The sequence below is a fragment of the Bubalus bubalis genome, chromosome 6 (genome assembly GCF_019923935.1).
Source record: "Bubalus bubalis isolate 160015118507 breed Murrah chromosome 6, NDDB_SH_1, whole genome shotgun sequence".
Taxonomy (NCBI): domain Eukaryota; kingdom Metazoa; phylum Chordata; class Mammalia; order Artiodactyla; family Bovidae; genus Bubalus; species Bubalus bubalis.
The window spans coordinates 11942699-11956281 of record NC_059162.1 but is presented as its reverse complement, the minus strand read 5'-3'; the positions used below and the strand labels follow the sequence as shown (position 1 = coordinate 11956281).

Genomic DNA, 13583 nt, shown 5'->3' with positions numbered 1-13583 from the left:
CATCACCGACTCAATTGGGTAAACTCCAGGAGTTGATGATAGACAGGGAGGCCTGGCGTTCTGGGGTCACAAAGAGTCAGACACGACTGAGCAACTGAACTGAACTGAAATGAACGAAATGTAAACATGGGACCTCATATGTAAAAAGCAGGGAAAAAGGGTTTTTAATGGTTCTAAGACATAAATCTTTTCCCTTTCTTTGGAAATCAACTTCGTTCTGTCTCTCTGTCTTTCAAGCTGTTTGTTTAGTGTGTGTGTGTGTGTGTGTGTGTGTGTGTGTGTGTGTGTGGTTTGTTTATCTGTTTTAATTGGTTAGAGTCACTGTCTCTAGGGCAAAGGAAATCTTACGGCAAGTGCAGACTATCTTAGTTTCCTGGGTGCTTTACTTTCATGACTCTTTTGTGTGTGTTTAATAACTCCTGGTTAAAATGCAATTATATTGTGTACAAGAGACACTGAAGTAAACAGTTTTTTTTTTTTTTTTCAAGTTTTTGGTCTTGAAATAGACTTTTGTGAAACACTGAGTGCGTCAGTTAGGTGTTAACCGGATTCATGTTTTATTGTTGTTTAACAGTCTTCAAATTCCTGTAGCATTACTTTGTTCAGTGTGGATAGAGAATTTTTCCTAATGTCTCCTTCACTCACAGGCTTTGGTATTTCCTTTGTGAGGTGCTTCAAGATTTATGACCACACTGTTGCCTCTTGTGCAGCAGTGGAAAGTTCCTACTACTCCATGCTGGCTCATCTGGTTGGGAGACTGAGTAGAAGCATTATTTTTATTCTGACTCAGTCTCATTCTTAGGCAGGTGCCTAGTCTTTCAGTTTTGGGGGTTAGGCCTTCTAAGTGTTCCACCTTGCTCTCGGCAGGATGGAACCTCAAAAATTAAGGACAGGCTGTTTTAGTGTCGCTTCTTCACTTTTCTCCTTCCTCCAGCTGCTGTGTGTCTTCACCTATGTCCTGAAGACAACAGAGCTTTCTTCCCTTCCCCCTCCCACACTCCCACCCTCCCTCCTTTTCTGTGTGGGAGATAGTGGAGAAGATCTGGTTGGGACTTCTTGCCTATCTCAGATCTCAGTCTTGTACCATGAGGAAAGATTTCTGTGGCCTATATCCTTGATTCCAATCTTTCAGGAGACCCTGGTGAGGTCCATGGGAAAAAGTGAGTTCCCCTTATCTGTATGGAGAAGGAAATGGCAACCCACTCCAGTGTTCTTGTCTGGAAAATCCCATGGATGGAGGAGCCTGGTAGCCCATTGGGTCACCAACAGTCAGACATGACTGAGTGACTTTCTCTTATCTGTAATTCTCAGTGTGTAGCTACTCATGCCTTTAGGAGTTTATAAACAATATTATGTGAATTATTCTCACTGGCTTGTGTAGCATCTGACATCTGTCCCAAGTAAGCAAGGATTTGCATCTCATATTCCCTTGGAAGAATCTGTCTTTCCTTAAGTTTTGGGTTAATTGGTGGCCCTGATACTTCAGTGATGTGATGGTTTCAAGAAAAGTTGTGATTTTGCTTGTTCAGCTTTTAAAAATTACAAATATACAATGAAGCTCTTTCTAGCTTTTTATTTTCTAATCTTAATTAAAAAAAATCTCTTCCTTGAATTAGCCTGAAATAATTTTTGTTTATTTATATACTAAGAATTAACAAAATAAATAGCCTAAATACATCTATCCAGGTTATAAGTAGCATAAATAAATATTTTAGTGACTTTAGACAGTTACAAACACCATGAATGAGGAAGATCAGCATTTCCAGCAGAGAGCAGCATATGATAAAGCAAGCATGAAGCATTCGGGTAAGACCAGTATGAAAATAATCTTGGATAAATGACTTCATTATATTCTATTAACTTTACTTCCTATATATTCCAGTGGCTTCTTATTATGTGTTGCCCTAAAACAAGTAGATGACCACATATATCCCCAAACAAGATTGGTTTATTCCGGATGAGCAGAGAATTGCAATTTGGCATCTGCAATCATGGTGTGCCATGTGAAAGCTTGAGAGTCCCCACTTTGGGTCTCCCAACTCCATTTAATTGAGGTTTCTATTTATTATTTTTTTACATAATTAATAAGAGATTTACAGCAGGACCCTTTCTGTAAACTTCATGCTTATTAGCATATACTTTAGTCTGAAGTAAAACTCTAAAGTTTTTCACTTCATCAAGTAGGGGTAAGTAATGTTTTCTGATGTCTTGAATAATTTTATGTTGAAGAACACTATAACGTGCAATATCATTTGATGCCTGTATCAAATTATGCCAACACTCAAAAATATTCACTGAGCACCTACCACTTGCCAGGCACTCTGTTAGATGTTGGGGATCCAGTACAGTAGGGGTTGTTGAAGACAGAGGCCCATAGCAGAGTCACTTGGGTAAAGTGCATGATGCCAAATCTAGATTCAATATCTGACTTAACTACATTTCCAACCTTCACCAGAAATGTAATCTTAATCAACTATTTTGGGATTTTCTGATCAGCACCAATGGGATAATCTCCCTGTGAGGCCCTCTCCATCCTCCAGAGGAAGAAGAGGCAATCTACATGATAAAATTATCGTTATTCCCTTCCCTTCAAAAAGAAGATGTCCTGGTCTAAAATAATCTTTTCTGTTGATAAATAGCTCATCTGACCTGCTCTTTTTGTAAAAACCTTCCATTTTCTGCTGTTTCTCTGAGTGTCTTTGTAGTTGCTAGATGGGATGTTGTCCAATTCATGAATCATTGAATAAAGCCAAAAGATCTTCAAATTTACTCAGTTAAAACGTCCCCCCCGCCCCCCCAGGCTATATATGTAACACCTCAGGACAATCTCTGAAGTCAAGATCCTGTTGGGTAAACAAAACAGTTAAGAGTCACCATTTTGGAAAATGTTGTTTCAAGAAGGCTTTGTGTGTGTGTGTTTTTGGTCTAGAATTTATACATTATAATAAGTCTCAGCACAGAAAGATTTACAATTCTTGTTTCAGTGTTTTATCCCCCAAGGAATCTAAAAAGTCTTTGAATAAGGTTATTGCATTGTGTGTAACATGATTCACAAATGTAACAGATACTTGTTCTTAGGCACGTGCTATGTGATTGTTTGATGAGTGACTATATGTCAATGCAGGTCAAACAGAGGAGGGTTTTCTTTATGCTGCAATGCTCCTGTGATCTCTGTGATGGCTACTGGCTGCTCCCTAAGAATAATGAAGAATATGTGTCAGTTTATACTGTTTCTCAGGGAAATCATAGGGGATCCTGAAAAAGCTAATAAAGCAATGAGTGAGAACTCAGAGGCGTGAATGAGGTAGGTGGGAGTGAGAAAGGGGGAGAGAATATTTGAGGAAATATTAAAAAAAAAAAAGCAAGAGAAAGACAGAGTAACAGAAAAGAGCAGTGGCATGAGAACTTTAAGCAGGCTGCTGGGAAGACATTTAGTTTCATGCTTTTATTTCATGGTTGAGAAAGTCCTTACTGGTACATTGACTTTTCAATACCACATAAGACTTGGTCCATAACAGTTAGATTGGGGAAGATGAACATTATGGAAGCTGGTGAGAAGAGAACTTCCAAGAAGAGAACTTGGAAGCCAGAGAAGAGAGTCAGAACTAGAAGAGAAACTAGCATTTGGGTAGGTGGTGTGGGGATTAGGGAAGGAGCAGATTGTTTTTGTTTTTTTTTTTTTTTTCTTCAGACAGTGAATAAAGGGAAGGTTCATTGGTAAGAGAAGGAAGTCAGAGTAGTGGTGTTGTGTGGTAGGTTTGCTTAGAACAGAAATCAAAGACCAACTTTTCTGAGAGAAAAAAACATCTGCAAATGAGATGCTGTTTCTGCAACTTCCATTGCTCCTGGCTCTCCTCGTGGGTGGAGACAATGACGAGAATAAGAACTCTGCTCCAGAAGGTTATATGTGTGTGTGTGTGTGTGTGTGTGTGTGTGTGTGTGAATGTATGTGTGTGTGTGCATGCATGTGCATACCTGTGTGTATGGGGTGGTTTCCCAAACCAGAAGATTGAGAGTATCAGCCTAGTTTCATTCTGAGCGCCCCTGACCCAGACCCCTGTGCTCTCAGAGCACATAGGGCCCTGGGGCAGGCATGTGTCTGCTGAGATATCTTGCCTTTCATCTAGATTCTGAGTTTCCTTTCTTTGGCACCTTTCATTCTCCAGTCTCTCCTTCCCAATGCCCCTCCTCATAGTCTTTGTCCTTTTCCCACAGGCTTTCAGGAGCCCGTTTCCTTCGAAGTCATCTGTGTCTTATCCTTTCACAACAGTTTTTGGGTGCAAAGTCTGAGCTCAGGCTGGTTGGGTGAGTTGCAGACTCATGGCTGGAAGAGCAACCCTGGCACTTTTATTTACCTGTGGCCTTGGTCCAAGGGCAACTTCAGCAATGAGGAGTTGATGGAACTGCAAAATTATTTTCACATGAGCTTCATTAGATTTGTTCAGGCATTTTACAGCCATGCCAGGAAATGGCAATTTGAATGCAAGTTCATTTTCCTTAACAGGGATTGGGGATGTGGTAGGGGGTGTGTGGGTTTTACTGAGTTTATTTCTCTAAGAAACAGCCTCTGATCAATTCTGAAACTTAACTCTCCACACCATAGAATTACAATTGTATCCTTTTGGACAGAGGGTATAATCCAGACCCTGATTTCTCAGAAGGTTCAAGACTTCTGCTATTTACAGACTCCTCTCTCATTGACTGCAGGCTTGTGCCTTATTATCTTGCACCATCAGTCACTTGCAACAGCCCCTTTCCCCAGTTTTCCAACTAGGCATCTATGTCTATATATTCAGTGTTATCTATATATTCAGTGTTATCTATTGCATTTCATTCATCCTGGGTTATTTTAACCCCCAGTTTCTCACATTAAGTCCTTCCTCATTTTCTTGCTCACATAATTTACACTGCCTCCTTTAAATATTTTACCCTCCTCCTTATATCATTCATCTCTTCCTATATTTCCAATTGCCAATAATTCCCCTTTCTCTGAATATGTGATGAAACCAATCTTGCTTCATTTCCTCAAATCATCTGAAATTCTCCCTTCTGTTTCCATCATTCTTTGATTAATTTTATCTTTTTTATGCCCTCTTTTCTCTAATTTTCTTTGCCAGATCCCTTTGAGGTACAGATAGCAAAAGGCTGTGAGCTGCATGCTGGGGAAGCCCCAGTAGGCTTTATGTGGATTGCTTATCAAGGATCAGACTTCTTGAGCTTTCAGAACAAGTCATGGGTGTCCTCTCCAGAGGGTGGAAAGAGGGCTCAGGTCCTCAGAAGACTATTCAATTTGTTCCGAGGAATCCAGGAAATAATACACAAGCTGCTCAGTGATACCTGCCCATGTTTCCTCTTGGGTCTTCTTGATGCCGGGAAGGCATATCTCCAGAGACAAGGTTAATCCCACACCCTTTTCCATTAATATTTTGTTCTAAAATCATACCTTTTCATTTTCTAAAAAGGAACTAAGAGGGGGAGGGGACAATGGGTGACAATCCTATTTGATTCTTTGCAACCCCATGGTCCATGGAATTCTCCATGCCAGAATACTGGAGTGGGTAGCCTTTCCCCTTCTCCAGGGGATTTTCCCAACCCAGGGATCGAACCCAGGTCTCCTGCATTGCAGGTGGATTCTTTACCAGCTGAGCCACAAGGGAAGCCCAAGAATCCTGGAGTGGGTAGCCTATCCCTTCTCCAGAGGATCTTCCTGATCCAGGAATCAGGCCAGGGTCAATGTGGGAAAGTGTGTCTATCTAAATTGATGTGAAAATCTGAACTTGTGGGTCTGCATTAGAGTCCTCATCTGACTACCTTCCCTGTCCTCTGCAGTACGACCAGAGGCCTGGCTCTCCCTTGGTCCCAGTCCTGGCCCTGGCCAACTGACGCTGGTTTGTCACATCTCTGGCTTCTACCCAAAGCCTATTTGGGTGATGTGGATGCGGGGTGAGCAGGAGCAACAGGGCCCTCAGAGAAGTGATGTCTTACCTAATGCTGATGGGACATTGTATCTTCGGGTTTTCTTGGATGTGGAAGCCAGTGAGGCATCTGGCCTGAGTTGCTGGGTGAGGCACAGCAGTCTAGGAGGCCAGGATGTCATCCTCTACTGGGGTCAGGAAGAACTGGAGCCCTGCTGGGATGGGAATAGGTGGTCCTCAAGCAGACTAAGAGAGCCAGGTGAAAAATTGGGGATTCTAGGGACTCCAGACCCAAAAGGAATAAAAAATAAAATAAAAAAATATAGGAGTTTAAAATGAGAACCCTAGAGACATAGGGAAATCTTGAGGTTAGATGAAGGAGGGATGAGAGAAGAAATAGGGAAGAAGAAGAGGGTGAGATGACACTCCAGTAACAAAGGAAGAGCACAGAAATGCAGTAAAACAGTGGGTGGGTTTGTGAGGACACCTGTGTGTGTCCTGTCCACAGATCATCACAGCTCTGTGGGCTGGATGGCCTTGGCAGTGAGTGTGACCCTGGTGCTCATGGCAGGTCTTGCATTTTGGCTTTGGAAGCACTGGTGAGTTCTTTGTGTGCATCCTTCCTGCCCCTTTTCAAGTGTCCACTTGGCTGTCCATCCTTTTTCTTCTCTTTCTCATCAGTTTTCCTCTTCCCAGCCCTCTTCCTTCTTAGCAGTCATTTCTTACCTCCACTCCATGTAGAGTAACTTCCATCTTTGTTCTCATTAGGACACACTGTGAACCCCCAAGTTCTGTTCTCCCTTTGGAATGAGATCCCAGCTGCCCAGGAACTCAGGACACATCTAAACAGACTTAGGTGATGATGGCCTTTCCACTCTCCTTACAGAGAGTTTTTAGTTGTGTTTTTTTTTTTTTTTTTTTTGCTTAATGATCAGTTGTCAATTAAGCTAAATGCATTTTTGCAGAATTTGTCATTCTAACCTGTGTTTGGGATTTTAAATTCTGAATGGAATAAGGTCCTAGGATCCTTCACGTATTCAAATGTGAGCGCATCATCAGGCTTATTTCAGATGTTACTTCCTCCAGAGGGTCTTCCCTCATTCACAAGTGAAAGCTGTCTCTGCCTCGTCTGAACTGCCATTGTAATTTAACTGAACTTTTAAAAATCCTCCTCACTTTAGACCCTTTGTTGTAGCTATTTATTTCCCCTTTCCCTTCTATTTTATAAGCTTCTTGAGAACAAAGTCCATGTCTTTTTACTATTTGTATCTATGGCAAAATGTCTTATCTGTATGTAGTATATTGTAAGTAAAAATCTGGATTGAATTTATTCTGGATTTATGATCTTTAAAAAAATTTTCTTCCTTCCTGTCATCTTTGTAGTAGTTGAGACATTTGATGCTCTTCTAGTTAAAAGTCTTTTCACTTGGCCAAGAGACTGCATTTAGTGATCTTAGTTTTTAGTCATTTCTCTGAGCCCTTGAGGAGAAACACAGTTTTATATCTGACCATACTTAGTTTTTTTTTTTTGTTTTAAATTTTATTTTATTTTTAAACTTTACATAATTGTATTAGTTTTGCAATTCTTATTTTTAACTCCAGAGATTAATTTTGAATGAAAATATTTCTTTATATTGAGAGTCCATTGTACTGCAAGGATATCAAACCAGTCAATCCTAAAGGAAATCCATCCTGAATGTTCATTGGAAGGACTGATGCTGAAGCTGAAGCAACAATACTTTGGCCACCTGAGGCGAAGAGTGTACTCATTGGAAAATACCTTGATCCTGAGAAAGATTGAGTGTAGGAAGAGAAGGTGATGACAGAGGATGAAATGGATTGGATGGCATCACTGACTCAATGAACATGAGTTTGAACAATAGTGAGATAGGGAAGGACAGGGAAGCCTGGGCATGCTGCAGTCCGTGGGGTCGCAAAGAATTGAACATGAGAGTGATTAAACAAATTGATTTATAAGTATTCTAAATAAAAAGCAGAAGGCAGAATGTAGACTCATATTATTTAAAATATTTCAGTGATAAGGTACAGAGTTATCAGCTTGTTAGACATATAGAATCTTGGACCTCAGCTGAGAATTCCTGAAACATAATTTGTATTTCAGCAAAATTAGCAGGGTTTATAAAAGCATTAAAAGTTTAGAAGCACTGATATCGGTGACATCTGAGAGGTAGTAGTGTGAGTATGTCCCTGAAGTGAAAAGAAGATGATCAAGAAAAGAAAGCAAGAATGTTTATCCTGAGGTTGAAGTGAGGTCAAGGCAAAGAGATTACATAGAACACATTCTTATGGATTTTTGAGAATATGTCTTGCAATTCAGAGAACATGGGTTTCATGTGTCCCATCCCTGGTCAGGGAACTAAGATCCCACACGCCATGGAGCAACTAAGTCCATGCACCACAACTAGAGAGCCTGGGTGCTGGAATGAAAAGATTCTGCATGCCACAACTAGGACTTGACCCAGCCAAATAAAAACAAACAAACCAAAACTGGTCATCATCTCATGAATCTACAAGTCTAGTTCCTTTCTCACATTTTCCATATCTTCATCTTAGCATTATAGATAGTATGTTATATATAACGTTTCTTGTTTCAATATAGTTTACTTTGATGTTCTCTCCTCTCCAGATTTAGGTCTGCTTTCTGGAGGGAATCTAAGCATAATTCACTACCATGGTATAGAATATTTTCAGCCCCTAGAATTTTTCTCCCTCATGCTTCTAATTCCCAGTCAATATCCATTTTTTTATTCAGTATCTTTTTAAAGACAACAAATATTCTAATTTTTATGACCAGAGTTTAGATTTGTTTTTGAATTTCATGTTACTAGGGTCATATTGTAAGACCTATTTTGTGTCTGCCTTCTTTCAGTCAACATTATTTTTGTGAGTTCTATTCATGTTGTAACATATAGCAGTAATTCGTTATTTTCCATTGCTGTGTAGTATTCCATTGTGTGATTGTACCACCATTTAGCTGTTCTACTGTGGATGGACATTTTCATTGTTTCCAGATTTTAGTTATGTTGAATAACGTTGCTTTGAACACTTGTATACATGTCTTTTTGCAAACATAAAGAGCCCTTTCTCTTGGAAATAGACATGCAAATGAAATTGCTGAGCCTGGTTTATACGTATTTTTCACATTTAATAGATAAGTGGCAAACAAGTTTTCAGTGGCTATACCAATCTACCTTTCATCTTCTCAACATTGTCACTCATATTTGATGTATTTACCCTTTAAATTTTAACCTTTCTAATGGGGGTATAGTGTATCCAAATTTTTTTGTTCATGTTTCCATGATGGCTAATGGTACTTGACATATTTTCACATGCCTTTGAGCATTTATATACACTGTTTTGTGAAGTACTAGTTTAAGGTTTTAGCTGTGTGTGTGCGTGTGTGTGTGTGTGTGTGTATGGGAGAGTGTGTAGTGATAGGGAAGGGATTCAATTTTTTCTTATTTATACTTTCTTGCATACTACTCCTTTGTTGGATATGCAATGGGAATATTTTCTATGTCTTGGTTCACTTTTCATTCTCTTAAAGCTGAATTTTGATTAAAATAATTTCTTGCTGATGGGATACAGTTCATTGATATTTTTTCTTATGGCTATTTTATTCTACTCTTATAAATTACTTACCCCTACCCCACGGTCAGTTTTAATTCTAATCCCAAAGAAAGGCAATGCCAAAGAATGCTCAAGCTACCACACAATTGCACTCATCTTACACACTAGTAAAGTAATGCTCAAAATTCTCCAAGCCAGGCTTCAGTAATACATGAACCATGAACTTCCAGATGTTCAGGCTGGTTTTATAAAAGGCAGAGGAAACAGAGATCAAATTGCCAACATCCGCTGGATCATGGAAAAAGAAAGAGAGTTCCAGAAAAAACATCTATTTCTGCTTTATTGACTATGCCAAAGCCTTTGACTGTGTGGATCACAGTAAACTGTGGAAAATTCTGAAAGAGATGGGAATACCAGACCACCTGATCTGCCTCTGGAGAAAGCTATATGCAGGTCAGGAAGCAACAGTTAGAACTGGACATGGAACAACAGACTGGTTCCAAATAGGAAAAGGAGTACATCAAGGATGTATATTGTCACCCTGCTTATTTAACTTCTATGCAGAATACATCATGAGGAATACTGGACTGGAAGAAACACAAGCTGGAATCAAGATTGCTGGGAGAAATCTCAATAACCTCAGATATGCAGATGACACCACCCTTATGGCAGAAAGTGAAGAGGAACTAAAAAGCCTCTTGATGAAAGTGAAAGTGGAGAGTGAAAAAGTTGGCTTAAAGCTCAACATTCAGAAAACGAAGATCATGGCATCTGGTCCCGTCACTTCATGGGAAATAGATGGGGATACAGTGGAAACAGTGTCAGACTTTATTTTTGGGCTCCAAAATCACTGCAGATGGTGATTGCAGCCATGGAATTAAAAGACACTTACTCCTTGGAAGGAAAGTTATGACCAACCTAGACAGTGCATTAAAAAGCAAAGATATCACTTTGCCAACAAAGGTCCATATAGTCAAAGATATGGTTTTTCCAGTAGTCATGTAAGGATGTGAGAGTTGGACCATAAAGAAGGCTGAGTACTGAAGAATTGATGCTTTTGAACTGTGGTGCTGGAGAAGACTCTTGAGAATCCCTTGGGCATCAAGGAGATCCAACCAGTCCATCCTAAATGAAATCAGTCCTGAATATTCACTGGAAGGACTGATGCTGAAGCTGAAGCTCCAATACTTTTTGTCCACCTGATGTGAAGAACAGACTCATTAGAGAATACCCTAATGCTGGGAAAGTTTGAAGGTGGGAGGAGAAGGGGATGACAAAGGATGAGATGGTTGGATGGCATCACCAACTCAATGGACATGAGTTTGAGTAAACTGTGGGAGTTGGTGATGGACAGGGAAGCCTGGCGTGCTGCAGTCCCTGGGGTCACAAAGAGTCGGACACGACTGAGAGACTGAACTGAACTGAACACTGCAATCCAAGAATCACATGATAAAAGAGTGCTTTAGATTTGAAAATGACTCAGAAAGAAAGGTGAGATTAGGTTGTAGGGTAGGGACTATGAAAAAATGGAGAGGAAGACTAAGAGTTGAGATAAAGGCTTAATGGAGAATGAAGGGAAGACACAGAAAAATGAGAGAGGAGGGAGAGGCAGAGTAGTGAAAGAGGAGAACACACTGGTCAGAAGGTGTAGGAGCATAGTAAGGCACAAAATTGTTGGAGCCAGATGTGTTGCTGGGCATATTCAGTTCTTTTCACTTAATCATGTTACAGATTAAGAAAACTAAGACCAGAATTCTATGATCGCTCCAATATACTGCTATACCCAGCAAGTGTCTATCCTGGAGTTTATCTTGCTCTCAGTCCAAAGCTCCTTTTGAAGTGTGAAGTGACAGTCACTCAGTTGCATCTGACTCTTTGCCAAACTGTGGACTGTAGCTGGCCAGGTTCCTCTGTCTATGGAATTCTTCAGGCAAGAATACTGGAGTGGGCAGCCATTCCCTTCTCCAGGGGATCTTCCTGACTCAGGGATCAAACTGGGGTCTCCCTCATTGAAACCAGGTTCTTTACCATCTGAACCACCAGGAATGCAAAGTATTTGCTGTGAGGGGTGAGAAGCAAACAGACCAGATGCATGAAGCCAGAAAAGTGAAAGGGAATCTTGAAGCAGAGTGGGAGGGAAAATGAGGCCAGTAAAAGGCACATCATTGTAAGAGGCAGTGGATTTCTCTAGCAGGGAAGCTGAGGTTTCTTTTGGCGGGGAGGAGATGTAGGTTAAGCCTGTGAGATAGTGTAGGGAGGTGAGCTCACACATGGGTCCTGAGGGGATGGAATTAAAGAGCTAGATTGTGTATGGAGGAGGACCAAGAGACAATTGTTAGAAAGAATATGAGATTGCTGGTGGCCTAAGCACCAATGATTTAAGTCTTGACCAATGAATCAAGAAGGATCCTCAGGGAGGTCTGGTGACCCAGGGAAGAATACTGGACTCCCCTAGGATATCCAACGAACTTGATTTATAATCAAGGTATATCCCAACATGCCCAGATTTCTCTTCTAGGTTTTGCTGGCCCAGGGAGCAGATCTCTTAGTTCTTTTCTTTCTTTTCCCCCTCCTCTGGTCATAGTCATCTCACACCTGTCCCCACCTTATCCCTTGAGTTTGGCTTCCAGTTCTGGTTTTTCTCAGCTCCCCCATTTCTCAGTATTTCTCAGTCAGCTCCTGAGAAACCCCTATTCTTTCTTCTCCTTCAGAGCTGTCCTTTATCCACCATAGCTGAGTGTATGCTCAGGAGTGGAGCTCCCTGGGAAGCTGCAGATCCACGGGGCGGGGGGGTGGGGGGGTGGGGTGGGGGTGAGCAGCTGCTTCCTGCTCCCTGATTAGGACCAACGTTGCCCACAGAAGCTGAGTTGAAGAATCAGCAGCTCTGCCCCACTTCTCTTTCCAATTCTCATCCTGCTCCTCCCTCTCAGCTTCCTCTCCTTCCTCCTCCCATTCCGGCCTCTGCCACTCTCCTCCTCTTTCTTCTTGTTCCTCCCTCCTCCCCTCTTCATCTTCTGGGCTTCCTCCTCTCCTCCTCCATCTGTTATGTCCTTGGTCTCTCTGCCTTGCTCCCAACCTGTTGTTTCCAGCCTCCATCCCTCAGGTAGTTAACTCCTCTTCCTCTTCTTCCCACCCAAACTCAAACTGCCTCCTCCTTGCTTTTCCCCAGTCTACAGTGAATGGTATAAGCACTGGTGGCTACACAATTTTGGAGTCCAGCACCAAACATAAATGTGGGACCTCATTTTTTTAAATTTTAATTTTATTTTATTTTTAAACTTTACAATACTGTATTGGTTTTGCCAAATATCAAAATGAATCTGCCACAGGTATACATGTGTTCCCCATCCTGAACCCTCCTTCCTCCTCCCTCCCCACACCATCCCTCTGGGTTGTCCCAGTGCACCAGCCCCAAGCATCCAGTATCATGCATCAAACCTGGGCTGGCGACTCATTCCATATATTATATTATACGTATTTCAATGTCATTCTCCCAAATCATCCCACCCTCTCGCTCTTCCACAGAGTCCAAAAGACTGTTCTATACATCAGTGTCTCTTTTGCTGTCTTGTATACAGGGTTATCGTTACCATCTTTCTAAATTCCATATATATGCGTTAGTATACTGTATTGGTGTTTTTCTTTCTGGCTTACTTCACTCTGTATAATAGGCTCCAGTTTCATCCACCTCTTTAGAACTGATTCAAATGTATTCTTTTTAATGGCTGAATAATACTCCATTGTGTATATGTACCATAGCTTTCTTATCCATTCATCTGCTGATGGACATCTAGGTTGCTTCCATGTCCTGGCTATTATAAACAGTGCTGCGATGAACATTGGGGTACACCTGTCTCTTTCCCTTCTGGTTTCCTCAGTGTGTATGCCCAGCAGTGGGATTGCTGGATCATAAGGCAGTTCTATTTCCAGTTTTTTAAGGAATCTCCACACTGTTCTCCATAGTGGCTGTACTAGTTTGCATTCCCACCAACAGTGGAAGAGGGTTCCCTTTTTTCCACACCCTTTCCAGCATTTATTGCTTGTAGACTTTTAGATCACAGCCATTCTGACTGGCGT

The 13583-nt window shown here is 41.1% G+C and overlaps 1 protein-coding gene across 2 annotated transcripts; it reads left to right on the top strand.

Moving 5' to 3' along the window:
• The first annotated feature begins 3818 nt into the window (after positions 1–3818).
• LOC102413904 (T-cell surface glycoprotein CD1a) lies at positions 3819–6726 on the top strand. Of its 2 annotated transcripts, XM_044944165.1 has the most exons (6): positions 3819–3900; positions 4216–4482; positions 5118–5396; positions 5830–6108; positions 6424–6514; positions 6684–6726. In XM_044944165.1, exons 1-6 carry the CDS (start codon positions 3819–3821, stop codon positions 6724–6726), a joined length of 1041 nt encoding a protein of 346 aa, XP_044800100.1. The 2 variants fall into 2 exon arrangements, with proteins under 2 accessions (XP_044800100.1, XP_044800101.1); XM_044944166.1 differs by lacking the exon at positions 5830–6108.
• Positions 6727–13583: the final 6857 nt, after the last annotated feature.